At 39.8% G+C, this 20,607-nt stretch overlaps 1 protein-coding gene across 4 annotated transcripts in view; it reads left to right on the top strand.

Annotated features, from left to right (window-relative positions):
- Nucleotides 1–1,495: 1,495 nt before the first annotated feature.
- Nucleotides 1,496–20,607, top strand: part of LOC131228505 (small RNA degrading nuclease 1-like) — a 41,594-nt gene continuing 22,482 nt past the window's right edge. The window contains exons 1-4 of one of the 4 annotated variants that reach the window (XM_058224191.1): nucleotides 1,496–1,922; nucleotides 4,859–5,041; nucleotides 5,136–5,216; nucleotides 9,400–9,471. In XM_058224191.1, coding sequence (XP_058080174.1) covers nucleotides 1,902–1,922; nucleotides 4,859–5,041; nucleotides 5,136–5,216; nucleotides 9,400–9,471 — 357 coding nt within the window. In that variant the 5' untranslated portion in view covers nucleotides 1,496–1,901. Of the gene's footprint in view, nucleotides 1,923–4,858; nucleotides 5,042–5,135; nucleotides 5,217–9,394; nucleotides 9,472–20,607 lie in introns of those variants that run through there. The other 3 variants (XM_058224190.1, XM_058224192.1, XM_058224193.1) reach the window with 3 other exon arrangements.

Raw genomic sequence — 20,607 nt, 5'->3', positions numbered from 1 at the left:
AGGTAACCTGTTTGGATGTAAGCTGTAAGTCATTTACAGGTAAGTTAGTTTTTCTGTTTGGATATCCTGTAAATTACTTACAGGTAAAAAATTGTATATTCACATCGAGTAGAACTTGAATTAGGGAATTGTTTCAAAATATGATCATATTAAAATGCATGGGGATCAAATATGTAATTTTATTAAGCCCATCAAAATGAATATTTAAGCTAATTTTTTGGCCAAACTAATTATCAAGTGGGCCCATGAATTCAAAATATCTATAATATATAGCAATAACTCAATTTAAGCATTGATAAAGCTAAGAAATATTAATCCATCTTGAAATCCGAATTCATTTTGCAAATAAATCTAAAAATTAAGAATTATTAAGTCAAGAAATACATATTATTAAGCATAAATGGTCCATATAGAACAAAATCAGAATTATCATTACTGTCCAATTTTTAGAATCCAAATGCATAAAAATAATTAAATAAAAATTAAAAAATAAATGCATTATAAGAATCCAAGGGAGCATATTAGGATAAGATTTGTGTGGCCCACATCAATATATTAATAAATAAATGCATAAAAAGAATCTATATACGACCAACCTTAATATATTAATAAATAAATGTATAAAAAGAATCCATCTTAGGTGGACCTCACCATTGGAAACAGGCAAACAGCCCATGGGTACATTAAACTAGTCACAACTGTTTCTGTGATGGGGTCCAGGTGAGATTTGGATCAGCTTAATTTTCGGGACCACGTCCTAAAATGAGCATGCACACGTTCTGTAGTGTTTTTTACTTGAAAAAAACATATGAATCTTTTTAAGGTAAATTGGCAGTTTGTTCTTAAATGACAGCGACAACAAAGTAGCATATAATGCAGATGCACCCACCTTCTAGTGAGCCAAGATTATATTTTTGGTGCGACCAGCTAATGAATGGACCATGAATAAAGGTAATTTCCATTAAACAAACCAGCCATACGATGAGTGTACATTGTACCATTGTATATATACCACTGGACATTTCTTACTTTAAACCATCCATGGTAAACAAAATGGATGGACGGGTGGATCAAATACATAAATCAAGGTGGATCAATTCCTTCTGTCAAAATGCTCAGCTGAGCACGAGTTGGCACAAATTCTTGTGAGAACATTTTGAGAACTCGTAATATGTGATGTTAGTCTAAAATCTGAATGGTTCACGTGACGAAGCACCTCATGAAACCCATGAGGCCCAACTTTTACATTGATCCAAAACTTTCGTCGACCATGACAAAAGAAAACAGTTTTCTCTCTTGATTTTCATCTCACTTTTCAATGGCCCATCAGGGTTTTAGATCAGGGTGACTAATTTCATCGCACGGACCGTTCGGATTAGAGGCCTATGATACGTGTGGAAACGTGCGCACGTGCGCAAGTGCACAGGTGAGAATGCCTATGTACGAGCAACAACTATTCCACCCCCGTTTTCAAAGCAGGAAAAAAGGAAACGTTGCGATCAAACCCTACGGCGATCAAACCCTACCGTTTGGGAGGAGTAGAGAGGGAGGGCGGTCGTTGCAGACAGAGAGAGATCGCAGAGAGGGAGAGAGAGAGAGAGATTGCAGAGAGGGAGAGTGCGTTTCTCCTTCTTCCCCTCTTTTTAAAAATCTGACCGTTGAGCCTGTAAGTGGCTTACAGGGAAGTGACTTCTCACCCCCATCGCCCTGCAGTTTTTGGTAGATTTGCCTGTAAGTGACTTACAGGTGAATTTTCTCCCCCAAACACCACCTGTTCCCACTTACCCAACTTACAGGCATCCAAACAGGCCCTAAACCAGTCGCGGGTTTACAACAGCGGCAGAACAGGCATTTGAAATCTCCTTCTGCTTTCAATCCCTTCTTCCAACCTCACGTTTACAATGGATAAACTAGACAAGGAGGTACGTATGTGCGTATGTATACAAGGAAGTATGTATGTATGTATTCATGCATGTAGAGGGGAAAGTTTCATGCTTATAGTGCGCGTTTGGATGCAAAAATGTATTGAATTGCAAAATATTCGTAAGTAGATTCCTAGAGTTCATAATGATGGAATTCGAGTTGGGTTTCTTTCAATTCAGGGTAGAAAGTAGCGTAATTGCGATTTAGGGCGCACGCCCTCAATCTATGGATGCTGAGAAAGTTGCACTCGTTTGGGCAAGTAATTGCAATGCATTCCGATAGTGCATCCAAACGCTCCCATATTCGTATGAATACAAATGGGATTTGTTTCATTTGGTGAAAGCGACACACTGCGTAGTGACTATTTTGGTCCCATAGCAAATGATGGCGTTGTTGCTAAAACTTGCATTTGAAGGAAGAATCTTAGAGAGACGAATGGGTACCCGCAATGTGTTTTGGGAGATGCATACCCAATTTTGAGAGATGCTCCAATGCGTCGGAGCACTATAAGTTAGTGCTTCTAGTTGCACTTGCATTGGGACACTTACACAGTCCGATTCATTGATCCAGACTGTTCATTAGGTCTGATGCACCTTTTATGGGCTACCATGCAAACATCACATGATTTGATAAATGCTAACCATTTCATCAATGCCCTTTCATATGGATGGTCAAGATCATTTACACAGACATAGGCCCAAATCCCAATCAACAGTTTGATCCATCAATTTATTAGGATAATCATGGGTTGCGTATGATTCTAGAGAATCACTTTTGTTATGCAATTATAACCATCCCATCAATGGCTTAGAAGAAAGGATGGCTAGAGAAAAATAAGGCCAAATGAAGGATGGATTGGATCCTTTGCTCAAGGGTATTTTTGCCGAGTAGCCCATGAGAAGTGTTATGGACTTAATGGACAGTTCAGATTGATTGACTGGACTGTCAAAGTGAACTGATGCAACTAGGAGCACTATAACTTACAATGTTTTGAGAGCATTGGAGCATCTCTCCGGTTTTTACATCCTTGATTTTGTTGGAAATGATTGTTTTAGAAACAAATGTTATGACTTAAAAGGATTGAAACAAACACAACAGATTTAAGCAGATAATAATCAAGAACACCATGTTTTGATTCCCGTCAATAGAAAACGCAACGGAATATTTAGTTATGATTTTAACCCAAAGTTTCTTCCAGATGTGCTTCTGAGAATAGGAACAAGTTTGTTGGAACTAATGTATGAGAGAATTTCTCGAGATCTCATTTTGAATCCTCTTTTTGAGAAAGAATAAACGGTTGGATGATCATCCATGATTAGGGAAAGTTTTGTTGTTGCTACCTAGTACTAGGGGATAATTTTTTTTGCACAAATTTGAAATTGGTGAAGCCAAGTGACCGATGGGTAACTTTCTCATTCGAAGTGTATAGCCAATTTCATTTAATAGGTACTCCCAAGATTGATAATATTTTAGGAATTCGAAGGTGCTTGGTCATGATGAATTTGAATGTAAAGCACTTTCTTCAAGAGTAGACAATTTCTAGGATTATTGTAATACCAAATACACCCTATCTCTACTATATGTATAAATGCCAATAGCTATGAACAATTTTACCCACATGATTAGTCATTGGGGGATTAGTAAACTTCATTGAAGGAGGTTTGGATCTTTTTGCATCTTCAACTAGGGTATTTTGGTTATTTACTTTTTCTTTATGTAACTTGTTTTATCCTCTCTCCTCATTCCATCTACCTTGCACTCACTCTCTCGGATGGAAATTTTTAGGGAGCCTGTGTAACAAAAAAGACTTATTGTGAGGTTAGTGTGACATCCACTCCGTCCATCAGTTGTAGTCATGGTGTGCCTTAAAGGCCATTACGGGGCCGTAAAGTCTGTTATGTAAAGGTAACGGTGGCAATCATTACGCGTTACGAGGTTGTAACGGCTATAACAACCGTTATGGAAAAAATGACCCGTAATTGTCGTTAGCGGCACATTACGTCCCCTGTAAAGGCCATAATAGCTCCGTAATTGTTTGTTATGGGGTAGATATAGGTTTTCGATACTTTTTAATCAACATCATGGGGCAAATACAGGTTTTTTAGGATTTTTTTCAATAAAAAAAGAGACCGTAATGGCCGTTACGACTTACGACCCGTATCGTAAAGGTAACGGTGGTGGCCGTTACAACCACCGTTACCGTTATAGAACACCTTGGTTGTAGTGGCTCATATTAGGACGTGAGCCTAAAACCAAAGTAGATCTAAAACTCAAGTGGTACACAACAACAGAAATAATAGATGGGTGTACCCACCATTTAAACCATTATTAGTCATTAACATTAACCCAAAACCACGGTAGATCTAAAACTCAAGTGGGCCACAACACCGGAAATGGTGGGATGGGGGTTCCTATCATTGAAACCTTTCTTAGCCTCTCTGTCTCTCTCTCCATACGCGTGTCTGTGCGCATTTTTGTTTGTGCCTGTATGCATCGTGTCCCTATGTGTGCCTCAACAATAACCTTCGTTTGACTTTTTTTTTTTTTGAATTATTTGGCACAAGTTAGAGACATGTATCTTCATTTCTCATGTATTTATAGTAAAATACAAGAAATATTCTAAAGCATAGGGACAAAGGGAAAGACTACATTGAAGGATCCCCCTCCTCTATTAGGTTCGATTGGTCAAAAGACTGGGTTTAACATGTGTTGTTCCATGGCTACCTGTTGAGGGAGGGTTTGTGGTCCTAAGTCTTCTCTTATTTTGTTTCTAATAGTGTCTTTTGTTATGTACTTTACTTACACACAAGCTTGGTTGCTTCTTCTTCTTTAAATAGCAGCTTGGTTGCTAGTATGATGATTCAGAAGTCCCAAATGCTTATAACATAATGTTGACATTTTTCATTGCATAAAATTAACTCTTTAATTTGGTTAGACTCTTGTCAAGATTGTAAAGTTGGTCCAAAAACAAGGAATGAAGGGTGCTAAAGGAGGCTGGAAGGAATTTTTGGATTTCCATGATAAGAGGTTTGGTTCTAGTTTAAGTGATCCTGCAAAGAGATCTATTGATACCCTGATTGCGTTTCTAACAACTTTCACAAAAGAGGAAGATTTAGAGGTGAGTAATCTAAATGGGATTTGTACCTTGTAATTTATTCTTTCTTTGGTTTACTTATTATCAAAACAATAAAATTCCTTCTGTTTTATTGCAGTTCATTGCCAAAATCACAAAGAATCGTGAAAGAATAGAAGAACTTGCTAAAAGCTCCTCAGATGTTGAATCCCCTCAACAAGTATGGGTTAGAGAATTTATTTCTTATTAGTGCACGGGATCCGTGCTTGCACTATTTGATTTCTATTAGAAATTAAGAAGGTTTACACTGTGATTTGGATAACTTCAAATTCTATATAAGTTATTTCACTTTAAAATACTAGTTTTGTCGTGTTAAATAAATATCTCTTGTTATGTGAAGGCAGTAGTGTAGTATTGGCATATGTAATGGTGTACTAATTCTAGTCTTTCCTAGAAATATCAGTATATAGGTTTTTGTATGAGAGTTTCCTAACGTGGTCCTAGCTTTTCCCCAACTATTTTGGGTAGGTCTCATGTATCTTAGCAAAGAAAAAAGAAGCATTGAACTCCATTTAACAATATATTGTATCCCCCTTGATGCTCGGATATCTGTGGTTGTGAAGAAAGCCAGTGCATGTTTGGGGATAGTTTGAGGCCTAAGTCTGCTTGAGTTTCGTAGTGTTCGTGTGCGTTAGTATAGAGAAGGAAATCTTGGATGTTGTTGATCTGTGGGTGGAGTAAATTCAATTCAAAATTAGATTTGGAGTGAAAAGGAGAATTTGAGATGGGAATAGGTGCAAGTTGGGCAAGAGGAGAAGACATAGGGGTCAAGGGGTGGCCGAGAGGTAGAGCTGGGCATTGGTCCGAGTCGGATCAGATTGGGTCCAACTTGAATCGGTCCGAAATCTACATGGCCTGATTTGAACTCGATCCGATCCGGGTCCGAGTCCGGGTCATCTGACTCGAACCAATCCTAACCACTGCTGGCCTGAACCGATTCGAGTCCGACTCGGTCAGGAAAATCGAGTCAATTCGGATCGGGTAAGGTTTGGATCGGTCCATTTTTATTTATTTATTTATTTTTTTTTGAAAATTTAAGATTATCATTGAAAAAGATAATAATGAAGAGTTGTTAAGTACATTTAAAATTGAAACCTTGCAATTAGGTTCCAATACTAGAAACAATTAGCACTGTCTACTTATCAAGTGGTATATATAGCTACAACATCATCTGATATGTTCTGTAGTACCCTGATTATAGAAAGAACAACTATCGGACTGATTACAGAAAGAACAAGTATCAAACAGAAAGAACAAGTATCAGACAATCACAAGCATCCCTATCCCTACTGTTCCCTGTGGTGTGGCCCGCCTGAGTATTAGATCGGCCTGATTTTTGGATTCACAAACCCGACTACCCGAGCTGTCTGAAATGATGGACAGTGTAGTTGATTTCTTGTAACCCAAAGCTCGATTGGGCAGCGGCCATGGCTGGTGGACGATCCAGGGTGGCGGGATCACCAGCGGGCAGCGGCCATGGCTGGCCGACAAGCCACTCTCCTAAAATAATAAAAAAATAAATAAATAAATGAGTCTGAGTGGCCGAGTGGGTCTTCCTATTTGATAAACGAGTCTTAATGGCCGGATTAGGATCGGGAGTGGCTGACGTTCGGGTAGAGACGAGAGGGTTTTGGGGGATTTAGGGTTCGACGCGTTCGGGTGCGGCCGTATGGGTAGAGAGGGACGAGTAGGGTAAAAACTTAAAAAATGGTGGTAATGAGTAAAATAGTAAATTATTAGTTATTAATACATCCGATCCGGTTCGAATCGGATTGGATCAAATCCAATTGGATCGAATTTCGGATCGGTCCAGTCCGAATTGACATTGACCCAAACCCGATCCGATTAACGGTCGGATCTGCCTGATCCTGCTCGAACCTGACCGATCCAGGTTGTCGGTTTAGTTCGAATCGGGTCAGATCTGGTCGGATCCACCGGATCGGGTCCAACATGTCCAGCTCTACCGAGAGGTAGAGGAGGGATGAGATGAGATCAGGAAGGTGGAGCTGAGTTAGCAAAGATTGAATTCCAACATGGTGATGCAAAAGTCTTGTGGTTGGAGGAGATTGGCCAAAGGTGGATCCCACACTACAAGAAACACTAGTCATTGAACGTCCACCATAAAAAATTCCTAGGGCCCACCGTAATGTTTCTTTTCCATCCAACCTGTTGATAAGGTCGCAAAGACCTAGATGAAGGGAAACACAAATATCAGCTTGATCCAAGACTTTTGTGGCGCACAATAAGTTTTTAATGGTTAATCATCACTGTTTCTTGTGTTGTGGTCCACTTGAGATTGGATTTACTTTATTTTTGGGACCATGCCCTAAAATGAGCAGGAAAAATTGATGGACGGAGTGGATATACAATAGATACATCAAGGTGGGCCCCATGGTCAGGGACTCACCCACTAAGCTGTTACCCTGGACTAACCTAATCCGCGCCCCATGGGATGAATGAAGTGAAGATGGGGAGCATGATCAGATAGTAGGCGAGGAAGGAAGAGAGTGGGGATTCTTGGGTCGATGATGATAATATCTTAAGAGGATGGCTTGGAGAAGATGATGGTTGTTGTCGCTCAAATCTGGTCAATCCTACTCCTAGAGCTGGGCATGTTGGACTCGATTCGGTGGATCCGACCCGTCTGACCAGATTCGAACCGAACCGACGGCCTGGATCGGTCAGGTTCGAGAAGGATCAGGCAGATCCGATCGTTAATCGGATCGGTTTCGGGTTAATGTCAATTCGAACCGGAGCGATCCGAAATCCGATCCGATTCGGACCGGACCGGATGTATTATTAACTAATAATTTACTATTTTACCCCTCATCTATATATTTATGTATATATATATATATAAATATAATTTTACCATTTTTTAAGTTTTTACCCTACCCGTCCCTCTCTACCTGCAGCCGCACTCGAACGCGCCGAACCCTAAATCTCCCAAAACCCTCTCGTCTCTACCCGAACGCCGGCCACTCCTGATCCTGATCAGTCCATTCAGACTCGTTTATATTCATGAGTGTCACGTCCCCAAATCTCCACCAATCACAGAGAAAGTAGAAAGAGCTGTTCTCCTTGGAGGTGGAGGAAGGATAAATAATGGATTTAGAGATGGAAGAATAACAAGGTAACTGAACTTGCAGCTCCAAGTGAAATGGAAGAGTAAAGTTACCGTTTGCATAAAGAAAGTGGGTCTCATGAATTTGATGTGAGATAAACACTCATTCAGTTGTGGATGAAGATGTTGGTAATCTTTATGATAATAACTAATCCCAACAAAAACACAATAAACCCAGGACCATTGTAGCAATATGCCATTTTATATGATGTTTATTTAAAAAATATTCACTAAAACACCTTTCTGCATAAAATGTTGTATCTTTCAAAATATCAGCAAACAAGCCTTTTTGAAGCATCCGATTAAAACATGAACAAAATCGATCCAATTAGAACTGAAAAAAGAAACAGCAATTACAAATAAATCCTATTACAAAAATGGGTTTAAGTAAACCCTATCTCGTCCCATACCCCTCCAAGAAATACATCAAAACCTTCTCATTAGGGGCTTCAATTAGAGGTCTCTCTCTCATGCAAAAGACACATTTAGTGAAGGGGCAGATTATATGGTGTAGCTGGACAAATGAGAATGTTGTAAGTAGTTGTAACCATCTCTCAACTAGTGGATAAATGCCCATGTTTATTGTGTGTACGGCATCCAACACGCCAACAAGTTGTGCATGAATGTGTGCTTGCCATGTTTGTATGACATCCAACCCATTCTACAAGCTGGCCCACCATGAACACACCTAGCATAAAGTCTGACAGATCACTGGATCCACTATCCACACTTAATACTTTAGAGCAGTTAGGTGGCTGTTCATTATTTTCTATGGTCTAGCTAACATGATGTTTGGATTGATTGGAATTCTTCATGGCGGCCCCAACCTCTTACATGTTCGATGCTGTACACACGTGACAGGTAAACATTTATGTGTTAGTCTCTCATATCCACTTGACAGGTCAACATTTATTCGCTAGTTGGATGATAAGTCAATCATGTTATCATCCAACTGGCTGTGTATGGTTTTTTTCCCCTGATTTATGCTCATACACCTGTGATCTTCATATGTTATCTTTGATAATTGTTATGGATTGTATCTTTAAAATTTGTCCCGTTCCATGGTCTCCTATATCATAAATTTGTCCTGTTTCTTATTCTCCTATATGATACGTGCAAACTGCAGTTCCATTGGATGCAAACTTTTGCAGATGTGAATAGAGTTAAGTTTTCTTGAATCTATACTGATCGTTATTGGTTTCTTATTGTGGCAGTGCAGAGGCTGGTCCGTTTAACTATCGAACACCCCCTTTACGGAAAATATTATGACCCTATCACATCCTTTAATGAGGTCCTTTACCACTTTCATTCCTGACTTTTCTTATTTAGCTATTAATTGTATATGCTGTTATTTATCAGCTCACAATGTAAATTGTCCTTTCATGTATATGCTGCAAGTTTTCATATGATTTTACATCTCTTTGGCTGAATTATATCATAATTGCTCTTGTCATCATATCATCATCGTCGTCATTGTCCCCTTGTCCCAGCTATCTGTGGAAGGCTAATGAGCCGTGTTCCGTAGTGTGACTCGTTATACAAATTAAATGGATACTTATAATATTGGGATAATTGGATGCAAGACATCACTTTTGAGTCGTGTGCAACATTTAGGTTTTTGGGTGAACGACTGAACGTAGGAAGTATTTTGGTGATCCTATTTGTTATTTTATGCAATAGGACCTAGTTGAACCAAATCATTTTGTAGGTGGGACTTTGAATCGAGGTTTACTACCAGCCCAAGAAGTTGACCTAGAACCCTAGAGTGAGACTTAAGTGGATTGAATCTTAGGTAGACAGCTTTGAACCTTGGTAGAAGACTTGGAAAATCCTACGACTTAACTTAGGTGGACCTAAGCCATGGACAGTCCATATGTGAAATTAAACAAAAAAATGTCATTACAATAAATTACCCATAGGTTCACACCCATGGACCGCTAATGCACTTAGGCGAATCTATACTAGGTTTAAAGGCCCCAGGGGTGAATCAAGATCGATAGCTATGCGGTGATATTTATGATAAATTTCCAATTAAGAAAGTTTATTTATGACAAATTTCTTGAATTAGTATGAAGGACAAAGAGCGAGCAATTACGAAAACTAAGCTAGCCGTTTCGAAAAAGAAGTTCAAAAAGGAAACCAAGTGTGAAGTGTATGCGAAGGACCCTGATGGGCGTCCCTTACGCACATGTGGAAATGTGTTGGTAAGCGGTTCTAAATCCAAGATGCTACTATTTTTCCTAATTTAATTGGCAGGATATTATATTTGGAAAGTTCCACTATTATTGTGACTTGTGCTATTTTTGGAAGGTTCTTTATTTGGAAAATTCTTGTGACATGTTATTTGGAAAGTCCTTGTGCTATATATAATTTTGGAAAGTCTCACTGTTTTGGAAATTATTGCAAAATACTATTTTGGGAAAGTGATAATTGGAAGATTATTCTATTTTTGGAAAATTCTCTGAAAATGAGTTAAAATTTGGAAAGTTGATTTCATTCATTATAACACTACAGAGAGGAAAGCTTATGACTTATGAGTGATGGTTTGGATTATTTGAGGCGCTGCGAGGTTGTTGAGAGTGAGATCCAAGAGTGATGGTGAGGTTATGAGAAACATTTATGAGTGATGGTGAGGTTATGATACGAGTGATTTACCTGAGTGACTGTGAGGTATGCTTTGAATGAGTGAATTATGTTGAGGACTGTGTGTCCATTGGGGTGAATCCCTATGGATGAATAATTTTTATGGAATTCAGTGTGGCCAGGATGAAGGCACCTGCCCATCCAATTTTGAATGAGGGAATGTGAGTGATGTTTATGCTAAGTGATAAATTATGCCGAGTGATACCAAGTGACAATTTATGCTGAGTGATACTAAGAGATGAGCGATGCAGAGTGCAGTGAGTTGTGAGTAAGGTTTGACCAATTGGAAAAGAATTGGTCCTGGTGTAAATTGATAAACTGTACCTGAGAGTTGATAAATCATGCATATAAATCTTCATTTTTCTAAGCGATTTCACTATGATTTTCTATATTTACAAAACTATTGTGTTGTCTTGTATTCAGAACCTTTTTACTGGGTGATTTGCTCATAATATTTATTGATGGAAAAACTGTAGACTTAAGGAATAGGTTGCGATGCTCAGGAGTTGGCTAGATGCGACTGATAGCATGGATCACTTGATGTTGAATTTAGAATATCTTAGACTATGGAATTTTGATATTTTGTTATTTCACTTGAGGATATTATGATTTGGATTGATGATAGAATAATTTAAATAAAGTTTAGTAGTTATTACTCGGTATGCATGGTTTGGATGTGAATTTTGTGGAGTGAATGTTTATTTTTACTTTTAACCCAAGTCATGACCTAAACCTAAGGCTGGGGTTAGCCTTAGCTATGGTTTTAGATTTGGGGACGTGACACTCATGAATATAACCTCACTATCACTCATGAAAGTCACTCATAAAATGGCCTCATAAACACTCCTGAAATAATTCTCACCATCTCTTAGTTAAATCACTGTTTCTGGTGGTGTAGACATGTATGAATGCAAACTTTCTAAAAATAACCCTTTTCTAGAACTTTTCAAAAATAGATCATTTCACAAATATTTTTTCAAATATTGAAATTTCCATAAATAGAATTTTTCAAAAAATTACTGTCACATGAATAAAATTTGCAAAAAAAGAAACTTGCTAAATATACCAAAATCAGAAAAATATAAGGACTTGGATTTAGAACCACTCACCAAAATGTTTCCACACACATATAATGTACGTCCATCGAAGTCCTTTGATTACACTTCCCGTTTGGTTTCCTTTTTAACCTCGTTTTCTTATTGGATGGCTTGGGATTCTTATTGGCTCGATCCTGACCTTTCATGCTAATTCAGGAAACTTACCATAAATAGACTTTCCTAAATTATCCTTAACAGGAAAAATGTTCTCGTGTTCACCACAAAAGTCTTCAATCCTAACCTAGACTTACTTGAGTGTACTAATGGTCCATTAGTGTGACCTTACAAGTAGTCTTACATTAAATTGTGTTTTTATTTAATTTTTACTATACATATAGACCAAGGTATTCAAAATCGGTTATGTAACAACCGTAACGGCCGTTATAGAAAAACGGGCTGTAACGGTCCAGTAACAACATTTTTCAAAAAATAAAAAGCGGCCATAATGACTGATACAGGGGTTGTAATGGCTGTTACGGCCTGTATCGTAACAGTAATGGTGGTGGCCGTTACGGCCACTGTTACCGTTTTGGAACACCTTGATATAGACTCCTCCTACCTTAAGTTAATGTAAGTCAAGTTATTGACGATTGGGGTCCAAAATAACCTATGAGGGTCAAGTCTATCACACTATCTTAACATTAGTGGTCCCTCTCTGTGGTCAAGTCTATCACACTATCTTAACATTAGTGGTCCATCTCAATAGAATAGCTATAAGTTACACACTTGGTCCTAGGTTGATGCATTGGGCCATTAGTGGGATTTTCTCTCAAAATAACCTAAAATCACAATGGGCTTGATTTAACCGTACTATTCTCTTGTGGATCTTCAAATGAGTCTCTCACATCGTCCAAACCCCACTTTGCCAATTCCCCATAAGTTCACTAAAAGCCCAATATTACAATTCTAGGCCCTTAAAGCGACAATTTACACTGAATGGTCCAAGTATGGTAAAATAAATGATTTTCCTAAGCCGTTTATATAAGCATACCAAAAATTCATGGCCGTGATTATTGGAATACTAGTGGGTCCCGCTTCGCCCATAGGGTCTATTAGGCCCATTTCCATGGATAAGCCCAAAGTGGCCCAAAACAACTTTCATAGGAAGTGGGCTTGACTTAGGCCCATTAAGCATTGGCATGGTTTTCATTTGCTGATGCATACTAATTTACTTATTTCCAGATGCGTTCCGTACAATGGGGCTCACTCTAGTGTCCCACAATCATGACAATTATATTGGGAAAGATAAATCCCCTAAGTTACCTATTCAATGGGCCAGTTTTCCAATAGGCCCAAAATGATAATAATATATAGATTTGGCCCAAAATCTTAAATCCATGTGCTTTTTAGAACTATTAATGGGTCCAATTTAGGTTATCCAACAATTCTTTTAATTAGGCCGAAAAATCACTTTTATGGCACTTGGGCCAAAACCATTGATATATGCATAGGTGATGTTGGATAGATTTCCACCCTCATGGTCAAAATCATACTTTTATGGCCTGGCTGCTGATCTAATCTTTGATCATGATGGTGAGATCGTCATTATGCAAGTGGGTCAAAGATAGCAAATTTGTGTGTGTGTGTGTGTGTGTGTGTGTGTGTGTGTGAGAGAGAGAGAGAGAGAGAGAGAGAGAGAGAGAGAGAGAGAGAGAGATCATAGCATTAAATCAGAATTTTTATATAAGAAGAAATAGGCCGCTGATTGGTGGATACAAGGGGTCCTTGGTGGGCCCCACACTCCTCAAATACCATGGCGACAAGGCCTTTTGACGCCCACAAAGCCGGGACCCAATCCAGTCCCGAACTGGTCCCAAAGTGGGACCATGCGGACACCTACATGCCACTCACGGTTCACTCTAGGACTGTGGTCCCTGGCCTATTTAGCAAAAATGATGGGCTCCCACTTCAGCCCTCATGCGGTCCACCAATCCAAGGGTGTGATTTTGAGTGAAAACAATACAATGAGATCCCTTTTTCCAATGAGTGGTATTCTTGGGCTAAGATCATCATCTAAACACTTTTAATGGTGTGGATCATGCTTTAGGAAATCCTAAGCATGAGTTTTCTTACTTCAGCCCGTAGATCAATCATAGTGAAAAGAAGAAAACAAGAGTTATGAAGTTATTTCTACAAAATCAAAATCAAAAGATTCTTGGACTTACTTGGAGTTTGATTAAGGGTTGAAATAAGCTGAGGAGATTGGGCCCCACACAATGGATGGAGTGGATCCTTCCCATGCATACTCTCTCTCTCTCTCTCTCTCTCTCTCTCTCTCTCTTCTCTCCACGTCTAAAGGTTCGTACGTCCCCATGCATGGAGACATGAGGCCCTTTATAATAGAACCTTCTCACACCAATTCCCCCTCATCTCTTTGTAATAATGTGCTGGCTTTTACTAATTTGGGAGAGAATTTGTATTTTCTTCCTTATTTAGAGACTGTGATGAGTTTTGATAAAAAAACATTTTTGCTAATGAGGGCCCTTAATCCCTAGACCTCTTTCTCCCAACCAAACCTCGTCACTTGAGCTACTGGATGTTTTTGAAAGAGAAGTGAAATTAAATAAAGTTATTCACTTAGTTCGAAGATGGTTTGGAAGAAAAAAACAGAAGAAAAGATATAGTGTTAGTGCACTGATTTGTGCATCCTGTTTGTCAATCACGTGAGTCCTTGTGTCATGTAGTCGGTTGAGCGTTTGGAAGTTGAAGACCGAAGACACAAGAGTAGAGAGCATCAAGGAGCAAAGAACAAGTAAATGAGGTGTCGTGGTGGCTCTAACCCTGGACCCAAAATAACCGTTGAACCTCTAGATGATCTTGGCTTAAGAGGTAAACCTTGTTGATCATCCTTCATCCTTAAGAAGCTAATTGGAACATGATAAGTAAGATTAGAAGAGGTGTGAAGCTGCTGTGAAAACATACGCTCAAAACAACAGTTTTCAAGTGGTGCTCGATCCCATCAAGTAGACCTCGAGGGGTCTTCGATCAGATATGTCCAGCAAGAATTGATTATTTAATTTGATTTTCTTGATGGCATCGAGGTCTCCTTCAATGGCATCGAAGCTTCACTTCAATGGCATTGAAGACCACTTGATGGCATTGAACAGGTAACTCAGATATGTCTAGCAAGAAATATATCATATTATTTGATTTTCTCGATGGCATCGAGGTACCCTTTGATGTCATCGAAGACCACCTCAATGGCATCGAAGACCTTTCGATGACATTGATAGAGCCGTTATCTGTTTGTTTTCTGACCGTTGGAACTCATTATAAGGGGCATTCGGTTCCTAGGCATTTGAATAAGTTTTCGATGACATCTAGCAATCTAATATGTTTTATCTTTGCTTCTCTTTCTAGAATCTACATCCGCACGACAATAAGAATGACATCCAGGATTTACCTACCCAACATGACTTCTCCTTGAAATGGGAAATGATGAAATCCATCATTTCTTTGATTCCATTGAAATGATCTTCGGCTAAGATTTTGTATAAGTATCCTGAAAGGCTACTTGGACAGAAGTCTGATAAGTCTTCCACTCTTTTATCTTAGGAATAGTGTGATAGTTGTATTGGCCCCTTTGTGAATGCAGCTCCTTTCAAACAGTTCATTACGCATTGCAATAATATTGTTTGTTTCAAATAGTTCATTACACATTGCAAATTGCAAGAATATTGTTTGTTATCACGTCTTCTCGTTGCATTAGCAATAAGGTGAAAGATATATTTTTGTCACCATGTACACAAGATTCGTTTCTAAAATCTCTTTTCATTGTTGAGAATGTTAAGGAGGGAGGATATGAGGAGGTATGGAGCCCTTCCCTACACTCCGAGTGAGGGGCCAGAAGTGCATCTGAAACTCCCTCTGAGTCATTATCAGTGATCTCATCCAGAATCAATTCCTTCCATTCTTCCAACCTTAAAAATGCTGTTTTCTTCCAAACCTTGACCTTTTGTTTCACATATTGCAGTTTCTTTGAGAATTTAAAGCCAACCCAACCCTTGAAATTTGATTCATTCCAACAGAAATCCTCCTATTTCATGAAACTGTAATATTTAATTACATGTTTTCGAATTTAAAAAGGAATTGGCCGTTATATAATACCCCTGAGTCAAGCATAAGCAGATGATTGTCTGATTTTTGTGCTGGAAAAATGGATCTTGGCAAGCTATGGTAATGCTTGTCCCAATATTTAGAGATAAGGAACTGATCTAGTCCGCATTCTACTAAGATTGTGTGTTTGTTCCATCAAGTAAATACACGAGCATCCATTGAGATGTCTATCAGCTGGCTATCGTTGATTTGTTGAAAACCTTTCGTGCTAGTTGTAACCCAACTACGCTCCATCATCTTGAGGAGAAACGAATGGTGTTGAAGTCGCATGCAACACACCAAGGGCCCTCCAACAATGACAGTATATTTCCATCTTCAACCCACATATCTGCCTGCCTTGTAGCTTCAATGAGCTTGTAGACATTAGTGCAGGTCCATTGAAACCCATTCTATTTTTAGTTTGACTTTATTAGATGTAGAAACTTCCCCTCAATGTCCTTTTCCATATCAATAATGTCAGTATTCATTTTAGTTCTTTAGAGACCAAATTTTCTCCCTTCCCTCCACACAATGCAGGATACGCAACCACTCCTGGTATTCTCCTTCTTTCCCTCAACATCTTGGTATTCTCTTTCTTACCCTCAACAATGTATGGGGTGGTCATCTTGGAGAAAACAGGTGTGAACCATTTGAGTCTTCAAGAGATGGCGAGAGAAGACACTCTAGTGATGTTTCGAGTGAAGAGAGAGCAAATGACACTAGAGATTCTAACAGGTCTGGTTTGAGGGAGGCTTCTCGCAAAAGAATGAGGAGATTGGATAGTAGAGGTTCTCGGGCCTCTAATAGAGAATGAAGTTGGGCAGAAGAGGAGATCAGGAAGAGATATCCTTCGAGGGGGAGATCTTCCTATAGGTGAAAAGTTTCCTATTCTAAGAGGTCAAGGTCTAGAGGTGGCTATAACAAGGGAGGAGCGCTCTTGCTATGTAGAGGTTCGAGTAGGTGTGTTGGAGGGGTTCATGGCAAGCGATTCAATGGTAAGGAGATCAAAGACCAGTGAGCTCATTATGGGCCAACGGTGGTGAACACAGAAGGGTAGGTTGGAAATGGTAAAGTTCTGGGAGGGAAGACCAAGGAAGACATGTATGCTTCTTCCTCCTCTGCTCAGGATTGTTTGGTCGGAGAGGGTGTCATCTAGACAGAGGCCCAAGTATCCTTTAAGGAGGATCTTATGGAGCTTCCTCCCTTGAATGGGGGAGTGGATGGAGTGGCCATGCAATCCCGGTCACTTGCTCTAATGGAATCCTTGGTCCCTAGTCCAGTCCATCCTCCTCTTCTGTTATTCTTTGTTTCAGTGGGGAGGTTAAGGTTGTTCCCCATGCCATTGATAAAGTCTAGCTTCAATGGAGCCTTATTGCTTCTATGAAAGAAGGTGCTTCGATTTCCTATCTTTCTTTCTGGCATTACCATTCTTGTAGTCTGTTGGAGGACTTTCTTCTTCAACAATTGTTTGATCGAGTCTTTTGGGTCCCACTTTGCCCTATGGAGTACAACAACAGAGTTATCTTTATCAGTCACTGTTTCTGGAATTGTCCAGGCCTCTCTCTATGTAGATGGGAAGAATAGTCTCTCTTTGATGACTCAATGGTATGGTTCCATCTCTTCAAGGTCCTTCTAGAGTTTTGAACCAAAGAGGCCATGGTGGCAATCAGTTCTTGCCTTGGGGACATCATATAAATTAACGAAGCTTCTCTAAGGTGGGAGGAGTTGCAACAGTTTAGCGTCTGTGAAGGATTAAAAATGCGGTAGGGATTCCTCTTTTCTTGTCTGTAATGGTAGGGGAGATTAAATTTGAATTTTGAAGTCTTAGCTGTCGTTGTTGTCAAATGCGATCGCATATGCGCATATTGTGGATCGAATCGCATATGCCATGATGGCATATGTGATCTTGGCAAGTATGCCATGGCATACTTTTATATGCGACCAATATGCGATCACATATGCAAGTATGCGATCGCATACTGCATATGCAATCGCATATTTTCTAATAGCCATAGTGGAAGCAATTTTAATTTTTTATTTTTTCAATTTGGATAACTTTTGCCTATAAATAGGCACTCATATCCCCTCCATTTTCACTATTCTTTACTCCAAAGCTCTAAATCTCTTTCTCTAATCTTTCTACAATTATTTCAAGTAAGTTTATTCTTTTGTATTTTATAAGTTGTGCTTGCTTTTTGTAAATTAAGTTGTAAGTTGTTTCAAGTTATCCATTTATCAGTAAAATTTCTTTGTTCGAAGTTAATAATAATTAGTTCTCTTTTAATGTAGCTTGATTGTTTTGTTAAAATTTATATAATATAATATAAGTAATTAAATATATAACTTAATGAAACACGCAAACTATAATGAAATAAGTAAAATAACCCAATCCAATCATGTGTACTAATTAGGCAAGTTTTCCTTTTTTTTTTTTTTAAAATAAAATAAAATTCATTAAATTTTTTTTTTAATTATTGTATAAAAAATATGCCATGGCATACGCGATTGTGCAATCGCATATGCGAACAGCATATGCTGATCGCATACAATCGCACATGCGATTTGACAACATTGGTTGTTGAGGGGGGTTGGGGATAATTCGCCAATCACATTCGCGTCTGTTTCCATGGAGGTAGGTTGAACGGGGTGCCTTCTCAGTCAATGCAGCCACGATCTTCCCTTCTCAGTCAATGCAGCCACGATCTTCAGTGGTCCCATAGGTAAGTGTTCCCATGGTCCACTAGATCCTTGCTTGTGCGAGTGCGTTCCAGAACCTTTGGCACATTGAGTCCTCAACTATCTCGTTTGCGGGCGCACGTGGGACCTCGTTGTTTTTCGGTGGTATTCTTTTGAGACAGGTGGTGCTCCCCTCCCTGACGTCAGTCAGCCCCCTTGTTGTAAGCCCTTGATCTAAGTCCGATCCATTTGCTGGTGTGCCCATGTACTGGAAGTTCGATATTTGGTCTCGTGGGGTCCCATCTGATGATGGGCACTAAAGATCGCCATCTGTCTCCGTTATGTAATATGATAAAGAATTAAAGACGTGTCATAGGCCTTGGGTGTGGAAGCGAACTTCCATGGCTTATTCGGATTATGGAATGATCGTCAAACGACAGTTGGATGTCAGCCGATTTTTGTTTGATACGTAAGCATTTAAGGAGTTCGGCATCTCTCACCTTCTTAGGTCTGCATGCGTCAACGAAGTGGCCACGTGTTTAGTAGAAGAGGGGACACTTTAATGGAGGGCAGTCAAGGCAACTTTTTTTGGGCCAGCCTTGATAGGGCAGTGGTTACATGCCCTAGAGAGAGAGAGAGGGAGGTCACCGCCTCCTCTTCTCAAGTCTCTAGGTGGCATGACACGTGGCTATCTCAAAATTGGGATGGCTTGTTATTCTCTGCTTCTATGACTCTGAGGAGGATATTCGGTCAGTCGACTCAGAAGCCAATGAGAGTATGTTACGTGGCACTCTTGTATAATAAATGGATGATGAAGAGCTTCTTGAGGGAGGCAGAGCTCTGATCAAGGAGAATAACTTTGATGCTTCTAATGGTTGCAACAACTCATTCCGATCCACCTCTACCTTTTCGCTAGATTCGTAAGGTTTTCAAGAGACAGGACTGGATGTCACTACTTCCCTCCCTACACTTGTGTTTTCGCCCTATTGTGTTGTGGTCTCGAGTAATTTCATACGTGAGAGGGTGGCTTTGTTCTCTCCCATCAGTGACCCTATTCTCTTATCCCCTATTCCTTTTGACTGTTTCCATTCTCCTCATTGGTCTTTTTATCTCTGTTAGGATTCCCATCCTTTGGTTATTCCTCCTGGGTCTTTGGTTGTTGTGCAGTCTAATGGCTATGGTTCCTTACCTCTAGTTCCCTTCTTGGTAGAGGTTGCTCCTTGGATTCCTTATCAGGAGGTGGGTTCTTTGGTAGACGGGCGTGCAGTAGTTGACTCTAGAGTCTGTGGTGATGCTCTAGACGTAGTGCCCCTTCAGGCAGCGTTCTATAAGGATAATTTCACTTTCCCCCTAGTAATGAGCTTTCTTCGGCCTTCTCTACCAACAGTTTAGAGGGTCTAGTAGCTTCTATCAAAAGTAAAAGTTAGTTGAGGGATGCCATGTGCCATGTTGCTAGGAGTCTTGGGGTGGTGTTTGGTAACCAGGATAAGGACTATATAGCCCTTCTCCAGCAAATGGAACAAAGGGGTGTGCGTCTTTTGATGGAGGAGGTTTTGAGAAGATCCCCGAGGTCCCTTAAAGGCTGTAGGGTGCCTCTGAATTTTGGAGTGGACTCGATGGGGCAGCTTGATTCTTGTCCTCGGAGTGAGAGGAAGGGGAGAGGTATTAGCTTGGTGTCCCAATGAAGATATTGTGCTGGCATGTTAGAGGGCTCGATTGCCCCCAAAAGTGTATCCAAGTTAAGTCTGTCTACAAGCGGTCCAAGGCTAGTCTAGTCGTGTTGTAGGAGTCCAAGCTCCAGTTGGCGGATAAGGGTCTCGTGGAGTTTGTCTGGGGTAAAAGGTCAGTTGATTAGGAAGTTGGGGTGTCAGGGGTTGTCGTTGTGATTTGGCACCCCTCTTTGGCCTTAGAAAGGT

Source organism: Magnolia sinica, chromosome 16 (genome assembly GCF_029962835.1).
Source record: "Magnolia sinica isolate HGM2019 chromosome 16, MsV1, whole genome shotgun sequence".
Classification (NCBI taxonomy): domain Eukaryota; kingdom Viridiplantae; phylum Streptophyta; class Magnoliopsida; order Magnoliales; family Magnoliaceae; genus Magnolia; species Magnolia sinica.
The sequence above is the reverse complement of the archived record's forward strand: the minus strand, read 5'-3'. Positions and strand labels throughout refer to the sequence as shown.